This window comes from Elephas maximus, chromosome 2 (assembly GCF_024166365.1).
Source record: "Elephas maximus indicus isolate mEleMax1 chromosome 2, mEleMax1 primary haplotype, whole genome shotgun sequence".
Lineage (NCBI taxonomy): Eukaryota > Metazoa > Chordata > Mammalia > Proboscidea > Elephantidae > Elephas > Elephas maximus.
Window position 1 is genome coordinate 82,506,157 of NC_064820.1, and position 26,344 is coordinate 82,532,500.

The following is a 26,344-nucleotide window of genomic DNA, read 5'->3' on the forward strand; positions in this document are numbered from 1 at the left end:
CGTGGTTTGGATATTGTACTACAGTACAATAAAAAATGCTAACATGGAGGAGATAGGGTGAAGGGTGTACGAGACCCTCCTGAACATTTTTTGCAGCTTCCTGTAAGTTTACATGAAAAAACAAAAAAAAAGTGTCCTAAGAGAACACTATTTATAAACCTGAGTATATGTACCAAGAGGCAATAATATTTTCTTGTACCATTGGAAGTTATTTTAAATAACATTTTTATTACTGATTAATAAAAAAAATCTGGGTATTTCTTACATAAAGAGAGAGACTCTTGGTCAAATTCCTCTTTGTAGACTGAAGTCTCCTAATATTTTCCATATGAAACCAAAAAACCAAACCTGTTGCCGTCGAGGCAATTCCAAATCATAGCGACCCTATAGGACAGAGCAGAACTGCCCCATAGGGTTTCCAAGGAGCGCCTGGTGGATTCGAACTGCTGACCTGGTTAGCAGCCATAGCTCTTAACCACTATGCCACCAGGGTTTCCTACACTAAACTTAAAAAAATCTCCCCTTCACATTAGGAAAAAAAAAGAATCAAATTGTAAATGTTAATTTGTTTTCAAGTAAGTCACAAAAAATTAGTTGCATCAGCCCAAAAAGGCAAACTTGGCATCACTGTAATGTTGCAATTATATGTAATAATTGCAAATTTTTTGTGAGCTATCTTTGTCTAACAACCATGCCCGTTTGCCTTTTAACATTACTTCTGAAAAATGAGACAAATAAGGCCACAAATAAAGTATAAACTAAAATAAGAGTTATGTTTGACGGTCATTACTGCCAATCAATCCACTCCAGGATTTAAAAAAAAAAAACCAAACCAGAATACCTTTACCAGTTAGGGCAAAACCCTGTGTCAGTTCCTAACGAAGGAGGCTAAAGAACAGAAACGTAAACTGAGAGCTAAAATCAGTTTGGCCAATATTTGAATGTTGTGTTACACTGTTTAGACAAAAAAAATAAAAGGCGACAGAACAACTCCTTGACGGACAGGTCTTTTGGTCTTTTGAGACTTCTACCTAATTCAAGAGAGGGACTCTCCCCTCATTTTTAGCAACCAACTTCAGGTAAGAGGTCTGATAGGAACTGACAGCATCATAAGTATGTGTTATAAAAGAGGGCCAGTTCAGAAGGGCCAGGAAATCCAGGGCAAAATGGATCTAAGGTGAGAGAAGAGCCAAGGTAGTGAGAAGCAGCTGAGGATGGCAGAAGACGAGGAAATTCTGGGAGAAGTGTAGGCGACCACTTGGCTTCCCTGATATTTTTTCTGAGAGGCACAGCAAATTATCTTAGCTAATCAAGAATAGAGCAATGTTCTGGTAATGCAACTCCCACTGTATACATAAAAAACATGAATTGTGACAACATAGCTAAACTAGGAAGAGGGTACTGAGAAAAGCATGTAGGTTGGGGTAGACAAGTTCTCAGGAGACAATGAAAACTGCAATGATAACTGTATACGCTGCAAGTTGACAATGGCAGTAAATAGAAAAACCTATTGTTCTGTAATTAGACATACGATGATATTTTTGAATGTTTAAGTACTAGGTTGACTATGAAATCTAAAAAATCACGTCTTAAACCATGACTACTGTGACAAAACTGAGAATTTTAACATGGCTTAATGTGGAAAGGACTTTTGAACAAAATTTTCTCCTTTTACATCTGTACATGTAGGCAGTGATAAAACCACTCTGTGGCTAATTTTTTTTAATTTTTAATAATTTATTTTATTTTTTTATTGCTGTTGACAATGTACACAGCAAAACATACAATTCGACAATTTCTACATGTACAATTCAGTGACACTGATTGTATTCAAGTTGTGCGACCATTCTCACCATTCTCATCCAATCTCTCTGAGTTATTCCTCCACAGGTAACATGAACTAACTGTCCCCTAAGTTTCTTCTCTAACCTTTTAATTTGCTGTTGTCAATTTGATCCCATATAGTTCTTTAAAAGAGCACAATGCTCAAGGCAGACTTTTTTTTACTAATTAAACTACTGTTTGGTTTAAGGAAGATATCAGGGGCTATTTTTGGTTTAAAGATTATCTCAGGGCAATACTTTCAGGGGTTCACCTAGCCTCTATGGCTCCAGAAAGCCTAGATGCCATGAGGATTTGAAATTTCTGTTCCACATCCCCTGCCCCCCGCCCCCCAATTCTTCTATAGAATCTTTGATCAAAGTGTTCAGTAATGGCAGGCAGGTACCATCCAGTTCTTCTGGTCTCATGGCAAAGGAGGCAGTTGTTTAAGTAGGCAATTAGCCACTGTGGCTAATATTTTTAAATAATAGTTGGCACATAGGATTCAATCAAGAGCTAATTCTTACCTATGCTGCTACTGTTAGTTGCTGTGAAGTCAGCTCCGACTCGTGGCAACCTTATATATAAGCAGCGGTTTATTGAAAGAAGATCACTATGTAAAGTCAAATGAAATAAAATAGGGTCTGCGATCATCTTTGACATTATTTATAGCATTTTATGTAGAAAGGGAATACATTTATTCCCTGCTCTATATAACTTCCAACTCCTATTCTAGCTATAGGGCTATTTTAAAATACAATATTGGTGATGAAAACAACAGGGCAAAGAAAAAACTAAATGAAGTCACTAGTGACATGACTGGGAAAATAAGCCTCATGGGGCCCAAGAAGGACCTGGATGAAATAAAGTTATATACTATGTCACAGTATTTCCCATTAGGTATGGCAAGCAATAGAGGAAATTAAAGTGTGAGAGTGACAAAGGTGATTAAGAATATTTATGGAAGTACATATAAATAAAAGCATTTAATCATCATAATTTAAAGAACCCAAAAGCTCTATTTATATGTAAATCCTATGAAGAGTAGTGAGTTCACAAAGGTCAACATATCAGGAGACAAACTATACCTAGACATCTGTTTACAAATCCTCCCCCAACTTAAGAGTATCTGACATATAAATGTCCTTTACATACAAAATGCTGTATCATACACAGAAGAAGGCAGGATTTCCTAAAAGCTCAAAAAAATAAGAAGGTTCTCTTCCTGGATGGCCAGGGGAAGAGGGTGTTTCAGGTACCGCCACATTCATTTTGCATCGCAGAAAGGAGCTACCTACAAAATGATCCATTTTAAGTGGTAAGTTTTGCTGAATTAAGTATGGGTTAAATGTGCACTATTACCATTTGTAAAATAATGCGCATGTGAAAAATCACTGTGAGATCATAAAGCAGATTTAAAATTTAAGTTTTGAAATACAATCTGTATCAGATTTTCCTTTTTTCTAGTGTGGTCTGGATTTACTGAGACGGAGAAAATGAGAGCGGGAATAGCTTTTTGTTGTTTTGAGGTAGGCTGGATAGAGAGAAGACCAAGAGTTTTATTTTGGACACCCAAGAGAAGATGTCAAGTCAGTTAATATTTGAATGTATAGATCTGGAAAGGTCAGGCCTAGAGATATAAATTTGGGAGTCACTGTCCTTAGAATGAGTGCCCAGTAAGCAGGAACTCTTGCTGCGTTTTTTTAATGCCATGCATAAAACAGTACTCAGAACAGTGACTGGCATGTAGCAGGTGTTCAATAAGTATTTGTTGAATGAACAAATGAATGAGCATAAAGATGTTATTCAAAGTTATAGGACAGTATGAGATTACATAGAGAGAAATTATAGATTAAAGCCTGAAAAGTTAAAAAAAAGTCAGTTTCAGCACAGGAACTGAGGAAGAATGGTGAAAACCAGGAGGCTATTCTGTCAAAGACGACAAATCACTGATGTTTGTTAACAAGGGTTAGGGCACATAATCTAATCTAACAGGAGGGAAGGCAGTATGGGTGGAGCTGCAAGGAGGCTGGTGGCTTCTGTGGTGGGAATATGAGGAAATTCCTCTGAATAGCTTCTATTTTCTCAAGGAATGATGAAGCAAGAGTATCAGCTGAGAGGAAATATTCAATGAACGGGAACAAGCACGGTGTTACCAGAGCACAAAGGAGCACCTAACTCAGTGTTGGGGTTAGGGTCTGGGGCAGGCTTGAAGGGTGAATAGGCATTAATCAGAATAGAAGAGTATCACAGATGTCTGCAAAAATCTCATAGTAGAAAGAAATGGCATGTTTAGGGCACAAAAAGGCAAGAACCTAAGAGGCTCAGGTAGGGACTGGTAAGACATGAGGTTAGAGAGTAAGCAGGTGCCCAAATGAAGAACCTTCTATGCCATGCTAAGGAAGCTGAAATTTGTCATGACGGCAATCAGAAGTAGACATTAAAAAATGTAGCATATATTTTACTTTGGTGGTCTTCACATCAGTTTGGGGAAAATATTTAAGAATTTAAATATATATTTATATAAGATCAGGCTATTTTTGTATTTAATACTTAAAATCAAAGAGGCAGTATGCTTAATAATTACCAGACCCTGGAGCCAGAATATCTGTATTCAAATGCCAGTTATGCTCCTTAGCAGTTGTGTGACCTTGGGCCAAGTCACTTAACCTGTGTTGCAGTTTCCTTATCTTTATATGGAGATTTTAATAGTAAATAATAGTACCACCACAGAGGGCTGTTGTAAAGACTGTATTAGTTACTATTTAAGATACAATTTTACCTGCTTTTTAATGGCATAATTTTCACCATCTTCAGCCCTCATTTTTTCAATCTTTTCTTCTTGTTGTTTTGCTTCTTTTTCATACATCACTTTTTCTTTGACCAATCTATAAATAAACCAAAAATGTTTCAGAGAATTAGCTTCTCTCTAGTGAACAGACCACAAGAAATAAACCATGTAAATGTCTCAATCCCTTAAGTTCTATGCCTGGCTAAATCAAGTGCACATATAAAGCATGAAATTCTTAAATTTTTAATTAAAAACCAGCTTTACTACATAACAATTATATTTACAATGTGAAAACAATAAAAATTATCACGTACTGATATTTCTGTTTTGCCTTTATTTATGTATCTTTTCCAAATATGTACTTTAAACAACATAATGGTAAAAGCTCAACTTATTGGGAGAAAAAAAAATCAGAACACTGCATGCCAAATCCAAAACAAAGAAATATTAGCTTATTTACAACAACAAAATTGTTTAACAAGTATTTATTGTATACTTAATTTTATGCCAGATCTTCCCTGTAGCAGGAACTGAGATAGATCATTTAGACATGGTTTCCTCACAGACTAGTAAAAGAAACAGACAAATATCTATTTACTGAAGCAAGAAAAGGATAGAATAAAACAAAGTTGTATGGATCAGTCCTCAGATAAATAAAACATTCACTAAACCATAATACCTCAATCTCCTTTAATCCTGATTAATCAAAATTTCACTAAAAAATAAAAGTGTAGTCCGAGAAAATATTAACATGCCTACACACACATTACCTAAAGAACAGAATAAATTTTCATAGTCTGTATATATTAAAAAGAGTTTTATCCATCTGGCTTGATTTCTTACTTCCAGACTCATGCTCTGGGATGGAACTTAAAACCAGTCTTAGAACATGGATTTTGTCTACTATGTTCTTATGCAACTAACATGTGCGTTATACTTTTTTTTTGCCAACCACACAACCCCCCCCACGCATTATCTTCCTAAGCGTGCTGTGCGCATGGTATGTGTGGGTGTGTTATTTACATGGGTGTGTTATTTGTGGAAAAATATGATAATTATTTGCAGTGAAGTTTTTTCAAGTGTATTATAATACATGACTTAATTTTCATACTGTAATAGGACTTAATTAAGTTCATAAATTAAAAACAAAAAATTGTCATAGTACCTAACTGGATTTTAAGTCTGGATTTAAATCACCACTTGAAATTACATACTAAGGATGAAAAGGTTCTAGTTTGAAACTTTGAGGTGTGCTAGCAAAGCTCATCCTGTCCTTTATGATCTTGTATTATTCTGTAGATACAAGGAAATATAACAAAATATTTACAGTACATGCAGTAGAATTATTACGTTATCTTCATATACTTATCCTGAAATATTTTCAAGTGAAAAAAAAAAACAAAGCATAAAATCGGATATAAATTTTATGTTGCTGTAAACATAAACAAACAACAAAGGATATCCAGGAAACAAATAACGAGGGACACTTAAGAAACTACTGTTTGTGGTTACCCGAGGAGAAAAGCCCTAACGACTTGTAGGAAGTGGGGGTTGGCTGGGAAGTAAATATTGAAAGGTATAAAATGAAAGCCTCTCTAAAGTTTGAAGGTTGTTTTATTTTCCCCACATGTAAGTATTATTTTTACCAAAATATAGATGCTAATGATAATCTCTTAGTGGCACAATTTTGAATGATTTTAAAGTTTGTTAGTTTTCTCTTCAGCTGTTATTTTCCGAATTTTCGGGAATGAAGCATCTTCTAGAAAGATATAAAAATGTACCTAATAGTCGTAATTCTTAAAACATTGTTCTCCTTTGAAAATTCTGCAACAGTTATTAGTTAAAATAACAAGTACGAATATAAAGGCATAACTTATTATATTTCCAAGGCATACCAAAAAAAAAAAAAAAAACCCAAACCCGTTGCTGTGGCATTGATTACGACTCATAATGACCCTACAGGACAGAGTAGAACTGTCCCATAGAGTTTCCAAGGAGCAGCTGGTGGATTCGAACTGTTGATCTTTTGGTTAGCAGCCGAAGTCTTAACCACTGTGCCATCAGGGCTCCATTTCAAAGGCATCCAAAAACCAAAACCATTGCCATTGAGTCAATTCCAACTCACAGCGACCCTGTAAGACAGAGTAATACTGCACCACAGGGTTTCCAAGGAGCGGCTGGTGGATTTGAACTGCTCTTAACCACTGCACCACCAGGGTTTCCTCAAATTTCACAGTCAACCGAAAATATTTTCATCAGTCTTATAAACTCACACCTACAGAGAAACAACATAGTAATTTCAAAATCTGGTCACTTTAGTAATTAGGCAAATAAATATACAAGAGGAAAATAAAGAAATAATTAAAAGTAATAGAAAAGGACAGACATAAAAAGCAGATACAGTAAATTCTGAGAAAGCCGGAACCTGTGTAAGGTGGAAATCCGTCAGAGAAGAAAAAATCAAATACTGTCCACCAACAGAGAGCAATAGAAAAGTGGTAAGACTGCGCCATGTCAAACGGGAAAAAATCTTGCTAGACCTGGAAAAAAGAGGTAGTCTCATCGAGTTCCAGCTCTCACAGGTTTCACTGTATATAAGCAAATGATGATCATCAGGGTAAAAATTATCAAATGGTAACTGATAACTGAATTATGGTGTTGGTGAAGAATACACTATGGACTGCCAGAAGAACGAAAAAATCTTAGAAGTACAGCCAGAATGCGCCTTAAAAGCAAGGATGGCGAAACTTCCTCTCACATACTTTGGACATGTTGTCAGAAAGATCAGTCCCTGGAGAAGGACATCATGCTTGGTAAAGCAGACGGTCAGTGAAAAAGAAGACCCTCAATGAGATGGACTGACACAGTGGCTGCAACAATGGGCTCAAACACAGCAACAATTGTGAGGGTAGCGCAGGACCAGGCAGTGTTTCATTCTGTTATATATTGGGTTGTTATGAGTCAGAACCGATTCAAAGGTACTCAACAACAGAAGTTACTTAATTGTCTATGTATGATGTAAGGTGATTGCACATATGTAGTTCAGTGTTTTCCAAACTAGTCCATGATGCATTAGTGGTCAAATAAGCTCAAAAACACTGCTTGCCAAATCTTAAAGATTTATGGTATGTTATTTTCATATTAAAAGGTCCTGAGAAGTTCTGCTATGAGGAAATCTACTTAACTTTAACTGCTAAATAAGTGAACTTACTTGAGGCAGAAGACATCTTTTCCCCCGCCTCAGCATTCTACAAACTGTTGCTCCTTAACACAAATTTGAGAAGCACATTGTAGGAATCCGTAAACTTTTCACAAATTTGTATGTAAACACATTTGCACATATTGTTCATAAAACCCTAATAGAATAAAAGTTTTGGGTTAATCAAGAATTTAGAGATCTTGGACTTTTAATTTAGATTTATCTTGATTTTATTGTTCTGCTTATTATAAATAATACTTGCATTCTGACAACCAAACTTGTATTTATGGCCATCTAATAACTGTCACAGTCCAATGCCAAGCCATGGTAAAGTATATACCCGTTGCTGTTGAGTCGATTCTGACCCACAGCAATCCTATAGGACAGGGGAGAGCTGCCCTAATAGGGTTTCCAAGGCTGCTCAAACCGCCGACCTTTTGGTTAGCAGCCAAGTGTTTAACCACTGTGCCACCCAGGTTCCTTGCTAAGTATAAAAAAAAAAAAAGTATATAGATGATAAAAAAAAAAAAAAACCCAAACCAGTTGCCATAGAGTCAATTCCGACTCATGGTGACCCCATGTGTTACTGAGTAGAACTGCTCCATGGGGTTTCCTCGGCTGTAATTTTTACAGAAGCAGTTCACCAGGTCTTTCTTCTACAGCACCACCACCAGATGAGTTCAAACTGTCAATCTTTAGGTTAGTGGACAAGTGGAAACGCTTGTGCCACCTAGCCATCCCTATACAGATGACAGGCCCATGCAACTAATGGTGGTAAAAAATTGTAATGGATTGGTATTTAGAAACACATTTTACTATGGATATTTTCAAACAAAAAAAATGTGGGGGAAATAGCATAATGAATCGTATGTACTCAGCACTCAGCTTTAATATTCTTTAACAATTATTAGTATTTGACAGTCATATTTCATCCATCTCCTGCCACTTTTTCTTTAAGTAGTATTTCCAAATATTTTTATCTTTGGTTTGATTTTTGAGATTAAAAAGCTTGTGATTCCACCTACCACACACCACATATAAAAATTAACTCAAAATGGAACAAAGACCTAAGTGTAGAAAGGTACGAGTACTGATTCATGCTACCACATGGATGAACCTTCACAACGTTACGCTAAGTGAAAGAAACCAGACATAAAATCTACATATTATATGATTCTATCTATATGAAATATCCACAAAAGGCAAATCTATAGAGATGCAAAGCAGATTAGTAATTAGTTGTCTAGGGCTGGGGAAGATAGGGAATTGGGAGGGTAATAGCTAAAGGGTACAGGGTTTCTTTGGGAGTGATGGCAATGTTCTAATATTGTGTGATGGCTGCACAATTCTGTGAATTTACTAAAAACCAATGAACTATTTACTTTAAATGGGTGAATTGTTCAGTAGGTGAATTATATCTTAATAAAGCTGTTAATCCCAGCTCCCTCCCCCCGCCAAAAAAAAGGAAAGAAAAAAGCTAGTGACAAAAAATCAGCTGCAGTAAATTCATACGCCTCTAAAGCAAAGGTTTCCATGATGCTTAGGAACATGAATTACGACCAGTTAAAGACATACAAAGGATAATTTGCCTGCTTCATGAAGAGAACTGATTAGAATAACAGATTTTAGGGTAAAGCTGCAAATACTGGACTTACGCAAACCTGGACTTATTAGAGCTGAACATGTGAACACTGTATGTAGAATCTACATTTGATTCATGATTTAAAGTTGCTTTAACAATAATCTGCAGTACTAAGATAAAAATATTTATTCTGAGATTTAAAATTTCAAAATAAAATCATTAATGTATAATATCACTACTGATATTCTTCTAAAAGTTCCTCATAAAAAGTATAGGTAACTTCCTAGGACCTGTTCAAAAACCAAACCCATTGCTATCGAGTCGATTCCAGCTTATAGCAACCCTACAGGACAGAGCAGAACTGGCCCACAGGGCTCCCAGGGAGTGACTGGTGGATTGGAACTGCCAAACTTTTGGTTAGCAGCCGAGCTCTTAACCACTGCGCCACCAGGGCTCTGCTTAATAAGACAGATGTGGAAAATTGCCAACCTGTTTAAATTAGACTTAAAGGACTTAAAGATAGTTTTATTTGACATGCAATGTTAGAAAGAATTGAAAAAAAAAAAAAAGATTTGTTACTACATTAAAAAAAAACTGGGAAGTAGAGTATGGGGTCTTAAAAGCCTGTGAGTGGCCATCTAAGATAATCCACTGGTCTCACCCCATCTGGAGCAAGGGAGAATGAAGAAAACCAAAAACACAAGGGAAAGATTAGTCCAAAGGACTAATGGACCACAACTATCACGGCCTCCACCAAACTGAGTCCAGTACAGCTAGATAGTGCCCAGCTACCACCACTGGCGCTATGATAGGGATCACAATAGAGGGTCCCGGACAGAGCTGGAGAAAAATGTAGAATAAAATTCTAACTCACAAAAAAAGACTGGACTCACTGGCCTGACAGAGACTGGAGAAACCCCAAGAGTATGGTCCCCAGACACCCTTTTAGCTTAGTAATGAAGTCACTCTCCTTAGGTTCACCCCTCATCCAAAGATTAGACAGGCCCATAAAACCAAAGGAGACTAAAGGGGCACACCACCCCAGGGGCAAGGTCTAGAAGGCAGGAGGGGACAGGAAAGCTGGTAATTTAAGGGGACCTAAGGTCGAGAAAGGACAGTGTTGACATGTCATGAGGCTGTTAACCAACATCAAAAAACAATGCATTTCCACTACTGGCTGGAGCTAAATAGTGTCTACTGTCTGTTTTAGATGGGGCATGTGCTGTCCACTTTGCCCCATTCCCACAACTTCCCTTTTTCTAAATACTTAGGCCTTACACTTGGCCCCTATAAGCATTTGAGTTTGGGATCTGTGTGCTTGGAATATCCTACATATCATCAACACAGTAGTGTAATTATCATTGTTTTTCTTATCATTATGTGATCTTAAGTATTATTCAGAGTATGAGGGACACTCAGAAACCACTGGATTAACAATGAGACTTTCAATATTTCCACGCCTAAACACCTCGAGTAATGAAAATAGCTGGACTGGTTTCTAGAAAAAGGCACATTCCAAAGCATCCTACAATTTGAAGATTCACAATAGGGATTGATAAACTATAGCCAGTGACCCAAATCTAGTCTGCCATCTGTTTTTGTCTGGCCTGAAAGCTATAAACAGTTTTCACAGTTTTAAATGGTAAAATAATAACATAATGATATTTTGTGACACATGAAAATCATATGGATTTCAACAAGTGTTATGTTGTTGTTAGGTGCTGTCAAGTCAGTTCTGACTCATAGGGACCCCTGTGTACAAAAGAATGAAATACTGCCCAGTCCTGAGCCATTCTCACAATTGTTATGTTTGAGCCCATTGTTGCAGCTACTGTGTCAATCCATCTCATTGAGGGTCTTCCTCTTTTCTACTGACCCTCTACTTTACCAATTACGATGTCCTCCTCCAGGGACTGGTCCCTCCTGACAACATCTCCAAAGTACATGAGATGAAGTTTCACCATCCCTGCTTCTAAGGAGCATTCTGGCTGTACTTCTTCCAAAACAGATTTGTTCGTTCTTCTGGTAGTCCACAGTATATTCAAAATTCTTCAACAACACCTTAATTCAAAGGTGTCAATTCTTACTCGGTCTTCCTTATTCACTGCCCAGCTTTCCTGTGTGTATGTGGCAATTCAAAATATCATGGCTAAGATCAGGTCCACCTTAGTCCTTAAAGTGATATTTTCGCTTTTCAACACTTTAAAGAGGTCTTCTGCAGCAGATTTGTCCAATGCAACATGTCCTTTGATTTCTTGACTGCTGTTCCCATGGGCATTGATTGTGCATCCAAGTAAGATAAAATCCTTCACAACTTCAATATTTTCTCCATTTATGGTGATGTTGCTTATTGGTCCAGTTGTGAGGATTTCTGTTTTCTTTACGTTGAGGTACAATCCATACTGAAGGCTGTAGCCTCTGATCTTCATCAGTAAGTACTTCAAGTCCTCTTTACTTTCAGCAAGCCAGGTTCTATCATCTGCATATAATGATTGTTCCTCCAATTCTGATACCATGTTCTTTGTATAGTCTAGCTTCTTCATTATTTGCTCAGCATACGTACTGAACAAGTATGGTAAAAGGATACAACCCTGATACACATCTTTCCTGACTTTAAACCACTCAGTATTCCCTTGTTTTGTTCAAATAATTGCCTCTTGGTCTATGTACAGGCTCCTCGTGAGCAAAATAAAGTGTTCTGGAATTCCCATTCTTTGCAATGTTATCTATAATTTGTCATGATCCCACAGTCAAATTCCTTTGCACACTCAATATAGTTCAGGTAAACATCTTTCCAGTACTTTCTGCTATCAGCCATGATCCATCTGACATCTGCAATGATATTCCTTGTTCCATGTCCTCTTCTGAATCTGGCTTCAATTTCTGGCAGTTCCCTGTTGATATACTGCTGTAGCCGCTTTTGAATGATCTTCAGCAAACTTTTACTTTCATGTGATATTAATGATACTGTTCAATAATTTCTGCATTCTGTTGGATGACCTTTCTTTGGAATGGGTACAGTTGGCTGGCCAGGAAGCCATCTTCCAAATTTCTTGACATAGTTGAGTGAGCACCTCCAGTGCTGCATCTGTCTTTTTAAACACCTCAACTGGTATTCCATCAATTCCTGGGACCTTGTTTTTCACTAGTATCTTCAGTGCAGCTTGGACTTCTTTCTTCAGTACCATTGGTTCTTGATCATATGCTACCTCCTGAAATGGCTGAATGCTGACCAGTTCTTTTTTGTACAGTGACTCTGTGTATTCCCTTCCATCTTCTTTTGATGCTTCCTGCCATCATTCAACATTTTGCCCACAGAATTCTTCAATATTGCAACTTGAGGCTTGAATTTTTTCTTCAGTTCTTTCAGCTTGAGAAATGCTGAGTGCGTTCTTCCCTTCTGATTTTCTAACTCCAGGTCTTTGCACATGTCATTATAATACTTTGTCTTTTCAAGCTGTCCTTTGAAATCTTCTGTTCAGCTCTTTTAGTTCATCACTTCTTCCATTTGCTTTAGCTACTCGACATTCAAGAGCAAGTGTCAGAGTCTAATTTGACATCCATTTTGGCCTTTCTTTCCTGTCCTTTTAATGACCTTTTACTTTCTTCATGTATGATATCCTTGACATCATTCCACAACTTGTCTGGTCCTTGGTCATTAGTGCTCAATGCATCAAATTTATTCTTGAGATGGTCTCTAAATTCAGGTGGGATATAATCAAGGTCATACTTCAGCTCTCCTGGACTTGTTTTAATTTTCTTCACCTTCAACTCGAACTTATATATGAGCAATTGATGGTCTTGCTCCCAGTCAGCTCATAACCTTGTTCTGACTGATGATATTGAGCTTTTCCATCGTCTCCTTCCACAGATGTAGTTGATGTGATTCCTGTGTGTTGCATCTGGCAAGGTTCATGTGTATAGTTGCCATTTACGTTGTTGAAAAAAGGTATCTGCAATGAACAGGTTGTTGGTCTTGTAAAATTCTATCATGAGATCTCCAGGGTTGTTTCTATCACCAAGGCAAATGACAACAGAGATGAGTAGTTGTGACAGAGACCCTATGGCCCACAAAGTCTAAAATATATACTACCTGGTCTTTTGCAAAAAAAGTTTGCCAACTTCTGACTTAGTAAGAGCCCTACTTAACTCTATCAAAACCCTACTTAAAAACAGTATCAGCATTTATCATACTAAAGTTAGTTTACTTGCTATGTCTTAAGTTCCTCAAAGACAGGATTAGGTTGTATTCATATTGTATCACTGATCTTCATACACAGTAGGCACTCAACATTTGCTGAATGAATAAAGAGTCAAAAAATTTTCACTATTGCCTTTAAACATTCTCAGTCTAAAGATATATAAAACAGAATAGTGAAGTGGAACACAAGTGATTTACAAAAAACTGAGAAGTAAGAACAACATGGTGATTTTCAAGGAAGTAAATAATGGAAAAGGAGGAGTCTATACCAAGGCCCACAGACAATTTTTGAAAAGGTTAGTGATGAAAAACTACCATCTTCTGTGGTGTTGCACTGCACTAGTACAACAAGGGACATAAGAAAACCAGTCTGTCTTTACAGTGAATGCTACTTGTCAATTGTTTTACATGGCCTGGTTGGTAATCCAAGTCATCCTATTCCACTGGGCTTGTGTGTGGGAAGACGCTCTGCAATGGCTCCAGCAAAACTGAAAAGACATTTAACCAAGTATCACAGGCATCTGACAAGTGAAGGTGCAGAATATTTGCATGGTTATTGGAATATTAAAACTAATAAAAGTTAAAGCTTTTATTTAAGAAAGTCATATTCACTGAAAAGGCTCAGGAAGCAAGTTACTGAATAGCAAAACGTACTGTTCAGAAAGGAAAAAAAAAAAATCACATAGTGAGAACCCAGCAATGCCAGCATGTAAAATTACAGTGAATAAAATGCTAGGGCAAGATGCAGTATAAAAAAATCGAAAAGGTTCCACTTTTAAACAGTGTAAGTCAATGTACTAATGACAAGACAAATGATGCAGAAGAGGTGTTTTAAAGTATACACACAACTTCGCTAGACATTACCAAATTGCTCTCCCAAGTCTCAATTGATAGCCCAACCTGCAGTGTGTGAAAGTTCCCACTTTTTGGCACTGTGGTAAACAACTGCAATTTGGAATTGTCAGAATTATTAAATTTCTGACTATGAGAAAGGGTGTGAAATGGTACATATTATGGCTTAAAATATTAATTTTCCTGAAAATTTGTAATGTTGAGCATCTGCTATGGTTTGAATTGTGTCCCCAAGAAATACATGTTGTAAATCTTAACCCCTGTAATGGTTATAATTTCATCTGGGAATGGGTTTTCTTTGTTACATCCGTGAGACAGTATTGGTGCAGAGTGTGTCTAAAGCCAATCTCTTTTGAGATATAAAAGAGATTAAACAAGCTGGCAAGCAGAGATGGTAGAAGACAGATGCCATGCCAAATGATGATCACCGAGGAGTCAAAGAATAAGGACCTTACCCTAGAGCTGACAGAGAGAGAAAGCCTTTCCCTAAAGCCCATGACCTGAATTCAGACTTCTAGGCTCCTAACTGTGAGAAAATAAATTTGTTTGTTAAAGCCACACTTGTGGTATTTCTGTTAGAGCAACACTAGATAACTAAGACTGCATCTTTATTTATGTTTATTAAAATAGTAGTTAATGGGTAAATATTTGTTGAACCAATGAATGAATATCTTCTAGCGAATTTGGCTCTTCTTCCCTTTTCTAGAAAAGGTTGATTTAATAAGAAAACCTAAGTATGCATAGTCACAATTTTTTAACTTGTTACTATTTTCTTGTAATATACGTATGATAAACCAAAACCAAACCCATTGCCACTGAGTCGATTCCAACTTCATAGCGGTCCTATAGAACAGAGTAGAACTGCTCCATAGAGTTTTCAAGGAGCGCCTGGTGGATTTGAACTGCTGATCTTTTGGTTAGCAGCCGTAGCTCTTAACCACTATGCAACCAGGGTTTCTACATATATGTTCCCATAAAAACAGGAATATATGAAAAAGTATAAAGAACAAATGTTAAAAATCACTCAATCTCAATTGTCCAAATCAATTACTACAGGTCCAAAATGTATATAATTCTGAAATACAAAAGGTAAAAAAAACAAAGTTCTTCATTAAGTCTGGCACAAACTCAGCAGCAGCAAAATGTGACCTTAACTGACATGAAGCTAATTATGTATCCTACTTAATGTGAAGAGTCACATGTTTTACTGCAGAAATATTGCATTTGATTATAGAGTACATTTCCAAATGCTGTATTATATAAATGCATGTATTACTGTTCTAAAATCTAAAAAATTTGGAATTCAGAAATACACATGAGCCCAAGGGTTTTGTATAAAGGACGATGGATCTGTATTAACATTCTGAAAGCAGCTGGGTGGCACAAGTGATTAAGCACTAGACTACTAGCTGAAAGGTTGGTGGTTCAAACTCACCCAGAGGTGCCTCAGAAGGCAGGCCTGGCAATCTGCTTCCAAAAGGTCACAGCTTTGAACACCCCATGGAGCAGTTCTACTCTGCACACACGAGGTCACCATGAGTTGTAATCAACCTAAGGGCAACTAGTGGCGACAATTAACATTTCGAATTGTTTCTACTAGTCTTTCCTCTACGTCATATGTGTGAAAAATTATATTTACATATACATATGCATATATATACACACTTATATATACACATATATGTATAAATGTATAGGTATACATAAATAATAGGGATGGCATATCATTTCCCATGTCATTAAATGTTCTTCGAAAATGTAGCTGTTGGTGGCTGCAAAGCATTTTGTTGTACCAATATGGCAGCTTATTAAAGTAGTAGCCTCTTGGACATTTAGGGCATTCCCATATTATAAATAATACTGTTATGAACATCCTTACATATAAATGTTATGGACCTATAATATTTTATTTAAGATATATGGTGTATGATATAAAATTTGACTGTTGCCAGTCAACTAGTGGTCATTTATTATTATTTCCCTTCTCTACTGATCTGATAAGCTAGCTTTGTTATTCATTATTATTCGTTTAAAAAAAAAAAAACAAATATTAAACCCAGCTATTTTAGCCTATTTGATATTTGTTTTAGTTAAATAAAATAATATGCCAGATTTCACCTTTTCAAACTTTAGTAAGCATATCAAAATATACTTAATAAAAAGATGGGAAATAAAAGAAGAATAAAAAAGATGGAACACCAAGAAACAAGATAAATCTAATAGGTTCATTATATAATGAATGAGAGTTGTAGACAGTACGAAAAAAAGCAGGGGAAGAATTTTTTTAAAGAATAAAATTGCCCAGGGCTGAAAAGAAACAACAATCTTAACTGAAAGGGCTTCCATCTAAGGGCCAAGTAGAATCACTGAAAAAAGACCCGTATCTATGTCATTGTTGAGAATTTCCAGAACTCCAAGAAAATTAAAGGTTTCCAAAAGAGAAGAAACAGGTCATCCATAAAAGGAAGAAGACTCAGATTGACACTGTATTTCTCACTAGATTCCAGAAGACAATGAAGTGATTCCTTCAAAGTTCCGAGAGAAAAGAATTTATAAAATGCATTTATAATTATAATAAAAAGTAAGGAAACAATCCATTAATTCATTCAGGAATTATTTACTGAGGGGCTACTATGTGCCAAGCATGATTTTATGTACTGATACAGCAATGAACAAAAATATGAAAATCCCTGCTCTATGGCACTTTTTAGTAGGAAAAGAAAGACAATAAATAAGCAAAATATACAGCATGTTAGACAGTGATAAATGCTTCAGAGAAAAACAAAGGCACACAGAAGGATTAGTAATAATAGGAGGTTTGCAACTTAAAACAGGATGGTCAGGGAAGGCCTCTTTGGGAGGGGAATATTAGAGTTAGGACCTAAAAGAGGCAATAGGTCATGCGGATAACTGATGAAAGAATATTTCAGGCCAAGGGAATATTCTTTTAGTTATATAAAAATTCAAAAAGCTTATCTATGATGCCCTCTTTCAGAGAAATTAACTTAAGAAAATGTACTCTGACAAACAAAACAAAAATGAAAATCAGTAAAGAAGTCATGAGACAAAGACGCCAAGGTCAAAATAATGTAAGAGCCTAATTAAAAAAAAAAAAAATTCCAGTCAACCTAAAAGAGAATCCTAGTGTAGGCTCTTACAGGAATATTGTTAAGAAGAGGACTGAAATAAATTCTAAGTAACAGAGACAATGAGTAAGGAGCTAAACCGAAAAAAAAAAAAAAAAAAACCCCACTGCCATTGAGTTGATTCTGACTCACAGCAACCCTACAGGACAGAGCAGAACTGCCCCATAGGGCTTCCAAGGAGCGGCTCGTGGATTCCAACTGTCAGACCTTTTGGTTAGCAGCCAAATGCTTTGCCACCAGGGCTCTGAGTAAGAAGTTAGAAGATATTAATGACGTAATAAAGAAGTCAGGTGTTTTCTCTTAATAAGAGAAATCAAAGTCAAATAGAAACTTCAGGAAAAACCACACCAGCCCTGGTCCCCCCTCCCCCATAAACATCAGAGTTACGGTTGTAATATGACATAAACCCCAAAACAAATCCACTGCCACTGAGGAATGAAAAAGAACATCCATTTAACCTGGATGCTCCGAACATTCTCCTTTGGGTGGCATAGGATCCATAGAGAAAGAAATGTAATCCTATACAGGTAGTCCCCAATTTATGACATATTTAAGTTATAGCAAACCACACTTACAACCGTGACCATCTTGACTTTTTTTTTTGGTGGGGGGGTGTACATCTTATCCTTAGTAACATGTACTACAATGTTCCAGCACATAATTTGCAGATGTTACCACTCTCAGACGTTTACTCCCAGATGTTCAGAGATTGGATTTATAACAATACTGACAATAAAAGGAAATGATAATGAAAACTAAAAAAAAAAAAAGGTATTTGACTTACGTCAAAACTTACTTATGACGGAATCATCTGAACAGAACCCCGTCGAAAGTCAGGGACTACCTTACCTGTACTATAAAACCCGTTGCTGTCTAGTCTACTCTGACTCATGCCAACCCCACGTGTGTCAGGATAGAACTGTGCTCCACAGGGCTTTCAACGCTTAATTTTTCAGAAGTAGATTGCCAGACTTTTCTTCCCAGGGTTTATTTTTTTCTCTGGGTAAACTTTAACCTCCAACTTTCTGGTTAGCAGCCAAATGCATTAACTGTAACACTACCCAGGGACTCCTATTGTACACTATGGGCCATATTTAAAATGAAAGCCCTTTCATTCATTTTCAACTTTTAAAAAATCTTTCCAGGCTTGCCTGAAATATTTAATTTGGGTTCTTAAAGTTTGTTTAAAAGCTATGGATTGCCCACAAAATTTTTCTCATAAAAACCACGTTGTAAGTAGTGGTTAAGACAACCCTGGCCAGGTCAATACAAGTTCAAAAATTCCATGAAAACTATATTAACACCTGTATAACCAATTTGTTGTTGTTAGGTGCTGTCGAATTGGTTCCAACTCACAGCAACCCTGTGCAGAACAGAATGAAGCACTGCCCGGTCCTGTGCCATCCTCGTAATTGTTGTTATACTTGAGCCCATTGTTGCAGCAACTGTGTCAATCCATCTCATCGAGGGTCTTCCTCTTTTCACTGACCCTCTACTTTACCAAGCATGGTGTCCTTCTCTACGGACTAGAACCTCCAGATAACATGCCCAAAGTACGTGAGGCATCCTTGCTTCCAAGGAGCATTCTGGCTGTATTTCTTCCAAGGCAGATTTGTTCAATCTTCTGGCAGTCCATGGTATATTCAATATTCTTTGCCAACACTGTAAAGCAAATACATCAATTCTTCTTTGGCCTTCCTTATTCTTGTCCAGCTTTCGCATGCACATGAGGCAACTGAAAATACCATGGCTTGGGTCAGGTGCGTCTTAGTCCTCAAAGAGACATCTTCACTTTTTAACACTTTAAAGAGGTCTTTTGCACCAGATTTGCCCAACACAATATGTTGTTTCATTTCCTGACTACTGGTTCCAGAAGCACTGACTGTGGATCCAAATAAAATGAAGTCCCTGACATCAATATTTTCTCCATTTATCATGATGTTGTTTATCTGTCCAGTTGTGAGGATTTTTGTTTTCTTTATGTTAAGGTGTAATCCACACTGAAGGCTGTATCTTTATCAGGAAGTGCTTCGAGTCCTCTTATAACCAATCACACACACAATACCCTGTATTAAATCCCTGTTTGAAATCCTAGTATGATTTCTTTTTTTTCCTGACTGATACAGTTCTCCTCTACTGATACAGCGCTCCTATCTCCGAAGAAACAAGCAAAATTTGAGTTTTTTATTGTTTGAAAGGAAGAAGGAAGAGAAGAAACTTTTATCATGGGCCTAATATAAATAGGCCATTGGGTACTTTATTATCCATTTAATACTTACAACCCTATTTAAGTATTATCTCCATTTTAGAATCTCTTGTTAATTATGCCTCTCTACATGTTTTTAGAAGAGAGTCTTTAGATTCCAATATAACTGAAGTTAAGATTTATCAATATTTCAAAAAATAAATAAAATCCAAGCTGAACTTTGGTCAATAAATGATAATACTACTAGTGAAAATTAAATTCATGACAGATGGCAACACTGAAGAAAGATGTTAGGCTGGATAAATAACTTGAGGTTTTAGCATTTCCAATGACTATCACCAAACCTACTCCCCCAAAACTAGGCCTATGGTGAAGTTCAACAGTTACAGCTCAAAAAGAGATTGTTATGACATTGGCATCCTATGAAACATGATCTATGATAGATTTAGGAATAAACTGGAATCATTCAAGACAAACTTTTTTAAAAAAATAACTCAAACATCTGAATACATAAACAAGTTCAAATGTGCTCTATTGTGTCAGGCATTGTTGGTTGCCTACCCAACAGCTACTTCTCCACTACTTACTTGGCACCAGAATCCAATTTTGCTTACAATCATCCAAAAAGCCATGCTCTTCAAGGGAAGGTGTCAATCACAATGATCTTAATCCCTCTGCCAAGTGATGGTTTGGGCATATGCAATGATCCAATTCTAGACATAGGTACATATGGGGACAGCTGCTAGGGGCTCCTGAGAAGGCTGTCATTGTGCCTAAAATGGGATATAAGGCAAGTATAATCCTCTTTTTTCTTCTGTACACTGTCACCTGGGTGTGACAACTGATGCTTGTGGCAGGTACCCTGGATCATAAGGAGATCCAGCCTAAAAGGACAAGCCACTCTGGGATGTTACAGACCTCAAGTCTTTGTTGAAGGTATTGAACTACTAAATTAATCAACCTTGAAAGCATCTTACGATCAGATTTCTTATTTTATGAGATAATAAATGTTCTTACAATTTAAGCCATATATAGTTTGGTTCTCTATTGCTTGAAGCTAAGAGCATCTGAAGCAATAGAGTCATTAACAGCAGAAGACTGTCCTGCAGGTGTAGAAATAAGGCTTTCCTACTTTGGACTAATTCATTCCAAACTAAGAAATCATTTAGAAATTAAGATACCTCAACTTTATCTTCTCATATGCAAAAAAAAAAAAATTAAGCAAAAAAGAAATTACCTATAAAACCTCCAATTTTATGCTCATGTATTAAGAAATATTCCATATAAATTTTGTGTAAAGGTTTTATTTTATACTTAAAACTAGAACAGTGTAAAGCTTTAAACACTTGTATTTGTTTTGTAAATAATCACGGTGGTTAAGAAACCAACCAAACCAAACCCAGTGCCGTCGAGTCGATTCCAACTCATAGCGACCGTATAGAACAGAGTAGAACTGCCCCATGGAGTTTCGAAGGTGCGCCTGGCAGATTCGAACTGCCGACCCTTTGGTTAGCAGCCGTAGCACTTAACTACTATGCCACCAAGGTTTCCTCATGGTGGTTAGTGGAGGCTAATATCTAGAATAAATATAATTGCCTTCTATCTACATCATATTTCCAACTAGCCAAAAACCAGTTACCGCTGTATCGATTCCAACTCATGGTGACCCCACGCGTAACAGAGTAGAACTACGCTCCGTAGGGTTTTCAATGGCTGATTTTTGGTAAGCTTTTCTTCTAAAGAGCCTCTGGGTGGACTCAAACCACCAACCTTTTGGTTAGTAGTGAGTGTATGAACCGTCTGCACCACCCAGGGACTCCAACTTACAACACTCTGGGTGTTAAATAGTAAAACATTAATGGCTATAAACTATTATAGGGGTCAGGTGTTCAGTGGTGCTACACGGGAAACAATACAGCACCCGAAAAAGTGTATCTGCTTAGTTTGGAACTCAATAACTTATTGTCAGATGGATTTAAAATACATCTCCTCTCCAGTGAAGAAGGTATTCAAAATTAGAGAAAGAAGCCATTTGAATTAGTAAGTAAAGCAGGCAACAAGAAAGTAGTTTGTAGAAATCAGAGTAAAAGACTGTATTTAGAATGAATTTTAGCCATTTAAACACTAAGGGTTTAGTACTGAGACCCCAGAAACATTTAAGAAATAATCTCTTTACAAAAGTATGTGAGTACAAAAATACCAAGCAAAATATAGAAAAATAATCTACTCATTTGGGAAAATGCAAGTGGACTGCAAAATAGAGGCCAATCTCTTAGCCACCTTAATTAAGATTTCTCACTAGCTCCTCAATAAGGAAGAACTGGAGGTTGGCATCAGTATTTGATGATATTAGTGCTCATGGTCTATACAGTAAAGTGCATACAGTTAAAATTCAGTATGTTCCAGTCATTCCCTACTAATGCTTTTGTTGTCATTATAAAGTCCCAAGGGAAATTTTCCCACTATTTCCAAATATGAACTGATGATGATAGTCAAGACTCTGGGACTCTGCAAAACTAAGGAAAAATGTTCTGGTATGCGCCTACACACACTCTCTCTCTCTCTCAACTGAGATGAGACTGGAGATGTTACTTATTCTGAGTGGAATTCCTTCTCTCCCTCCTCATCTCATTCTTCAAAACTTAAATGTTCTTATCTTCCAGAAGGACCACTCTAACACCTACTTTACTACTCCTCAAGCTGGGATTGTGGCCCACATGTGTTTTTCATAGCGTATTTATCTCCATTATAGAATTTATCACAAGTTGAAATTTTGTCTACTTCCACAGTTGAGGAAACCCTGGTAGCATAGTGTAAAAACTACAGCTGCTAAAACCAAAAGGTCGGCAGTTCGAATCCACCAGGTGCTCCTTGGAAACCCTGTGGGGCAGTTCTACTCCGTCCTTTAGGGTCGCTATGAGTCAGAACCGACTCCATGGCAATGGATTTTTTTTTCCACACTTGAAAGTGAATGTACCTCATATCAGCATCTCCAATGCCTAGCAGAGTATGTGCCTCACAGATATGTTTACTGAATGTACTCATAATCACCCTGTGAGGTAAACAAAGAAGCTATCATCATTCTTCATTTTCAAATGGGAAACTGAGATTCAAAGAGGTAAAATTACTTACCTAAGGCCTATTGGCCAGCAAATGATAAAATGAGAATTTGAAATCATGACTTCAAATTTTAAGTCTCAATGCTTTCTAATATACCATATAATTTCAAGTTAAAGAAGTGCAGTGTTTTTCAAAACTTAAATTTGTTTTATCTGTTCCAAAAGTGAAATCATTCCATGGTTCAAAATTTGAATAGCACAAAAAAGTATACAGTGAAAAGGCAACCCACCGCCCACACATCTTGCTGCCAGTAACTCAGTTCCCACCACTGGAAGCAACTAATGTTACCGATTTCTTGGGTATCTTAAAATGAAAGAAATTCAATATTTATTTTTGATGAAAACTGTTATCCTATAGACTCCCAGTACCCATCAATTAATCCATTAAACTGGATTCTATTAACTGCTCAAGTAGAATATGTACTTTAATTAATTTTAATAAATAAGACATTTTGTAAACAGCTAAAATAATGCAGGCCAAATATAAAATCAATACCACTACAGTTTCTGCAATATTGTGAATCCCAGGGATTAAGAAACCTCAGGAATTAATAACTCAAAAACACAAATGTAAAACTAATTATTTTATGAATCCTCTAACCTGTTCCTTAAAGGTTCTGAGATGTCAGTGAAATTAAAAAGTATACTACTGAAAGGGCTAAGACACTACTGTGAACAGCTTCCACTTGAGTTTGTATGAGAAAGCAATAGCACCTCCCACAGATGCTTCATCTCCATACAGAACACTCTGACAGTTTTAATTATCACCTAAAATCACAAATCTTTCTGTACATTTTTGACTTCTCATCCTCTGTCCAGATCCATATCTCTAATTGTCTTTATAACATCTCTATTTAGACACCTCACTAGCACCTGAAAGGCTGAAACCTGAGCTGACCATCATCCCTCTCTACAAGGATACCCTTCCCAGCTTTAGCTGTCAACATCAGAATGTGCTCTCAGTCTGGTAACACATGTGATACTGTTAGAGTCCTCTCACAGTCATCAGGTTTGGCTAAATCTGAGGACAGAAGGAAGCACAGGTGGATGGGGGAAAAGTCTGCATGTAAGGATTTTCTGTTGTTTTTATTTTTAAAATACGACCGTACAAGTATAGGACAATAGGTATGCCTGGCTTGTTAAGTAGTTCATGGGAAAAAGAGCTAAGTTGACATTAAGTTCAGTATGAGCCAAAAGTATGACACAGCTACTAAAAAGAAAAAAGCCCAGTTTAATCTCAGATGCATTAAAAGCACCAGAGAACCTAAAACATGGGAGGTAAATAGTACTACATTGGATGAATCACTCTACGGTTATTATTCATAATTTACTTCCAAATTTGTTATATGTAACTTAGATCCAAAAGGGATTTAAGGCAATATCTGATAGAGTATAAGCAAGAAATATCCAACATCATTCTAATTTGCAAAATACTTCTGTTCACCTAAAACATTCAGTTAAATGATGGGCTACAGACTTATTCTAAACTAATACAGGTTATCGTAACTTAAATGGACACAGAAAATTAATGCAAATAACTTTAGCTGATTGATGACAGTCACTTCTCATTAATAACAAAAGTTAACATCACTGCTGTTGCTGCTGTGTGCCATCGAGTCGATTCCGACTCATAGCGACCCAATGGGACAGAGCAGAACTGCCCCATAGGGTTTCCTAGACTGTAATCTCTACGGGAGCAGATCACCAGGTCTTTCTCCTGAGGAGCAGCTGGTAAGTTCTAACCATCAACCTTTCGGTTAGCAGCTGGGTGGTTAACCACTGCGCTACCAGGGATCTTTTAACATCAATTAAAATATCTGAATTTTATCAAATTATAAAATAAACCCAATTTAGTGATATTTTATTGTAGTAACTAACTATGTGATCTATCAGACTGTTCTCGAGATTTCTGATAAGAAAATTTGGGAGTCAAATCTGGCATTTCTTAGTTGGAGGGTTCCAGGATCCAGAGAACTCATGGTTTTAGGGTTATCAGCATTATACAAAGAACTTTGATATGTAATGTGTATATTCAGTTTGCTGTACTAAGATTTATTAGGTAAAAATGGTTCAAGAAAGATGTACAAAGATTTCTTCTATTATTATATTACTGATACTGAGGTCTTTGTTATGCCCTTTTGCACAAAGGAATGACAAATAATCATTGTTAATAATTTCCATTCAGAAAAACGCAAGAGAAATACTTTTCACTGTATTCCTATCTATAGGCATACACATACAAGTAGTTTGGTATATGTTAAAGGTCCCACTTTCAAACATAAAGTCAATTAAAAAAAAAAGTCAAGCTAAATTTCTAAGTCTTTAACTGCTTAAATATTACTTGGAATAAAGCTGTATTTGACACAATTTTTAAGAGCTAAGAAATCTGGCTTGAAAATTCAATACAGTAAAATTCTCCAAAGTATCCAAAGATTAGATTAATGATTTCCAAAGACTCTAAAGCCCTTCAGATCTGTCTTCTCTATGTCACCTACGTTATAGTCTGTATTTTAAAAAGTCTGTATTATCTTTCATATTCCACCCTTTTATTCTTCAACTGCTTACCCAGAGTAAAACTGGCACTTTACAACCTGCCTTTCTGGGTTTGTCAGTAAACACTGTTTAAGAATGTTGCATTTTTACAACTGGAGGCACACATAGGATTACCACCTTTAGCTCTAACCCCATGAACAGTAGGTGTCAGTATGTGAAAACATGAAAAACCTCTAACTTTATCTCACAAAAACAGAACATAAATTATGTATTTCGTGGCACTTTAAGGAGTATCATGACTTTTTGCAAGTTGTTGTTCTGCATGATCTCCCTGGGCTATTTCAGATGAATTGTTTGGCAGAGTCTTTCAGGATCCTGATTACAGAAGAACACACATCTACAACAAACATCCCCTTCCCTGGTCATCAACCTCAAAAACTCAAGTAATAAATAATTCTAGCATTTGGGATTAAAGGAAGACTCAGGAGCTCAAATTACAGGAAGCTGACTCAAACTTCTATATACATAGGAAAAAGTCTACCCTGTAATGGATCATGTATACATCACCAAATTGCCATCTTCAAATGCGGTAACCATCGTTTTCAGAAGGAAAAGGAATGCTCTTCCAAGAGATGTGAATTAGATGTTTTGGTGAAAACAAAAAGCTTTTTATGAACAAATAAAGCTTGAGAAATACTGCATTCTCTTTTCCCCTCTTAGAGACTCACATAAGTGAAAGATTTTAATAATCTTACAGTAAAAAAATACGTTAAACTTTATATGTAGTAAGGTGTATATAAGTTTATATGTGACTGACTTGATCTGTAAACTTTCACTTAAAGCACAACAAAAATTATTAAAAAATACGTCAAACTTTAATTCAGCCCTTCTCAAATTAATTTGAGCACAGAACACTTTTCCAACTTACGTATTA

General features: G+C 36.6%; 1 protein-coding gene across 1 annotated transcript in view; it reads right to left on the reverse strand.

Moving 5' to 3' along the window:
• Window positions 1–26,344, reverse strand: part of TBCA (tubulin folding cofactor A) — a 94,679-nt gene that overhangs the window by 23,341 nt on the left and 44,994 nt on the right. The window contains exon 2 of the mRNA XM_049866502.1: window positions 4,604–4,709. Coding sequence (XP_049722459.1) covers window positions 4,604–4,709 — 106 coding nt within the window. The remainder of the gene's footprint in view (window positions 1–4,603; window positions 4,710–26,344) is intronic.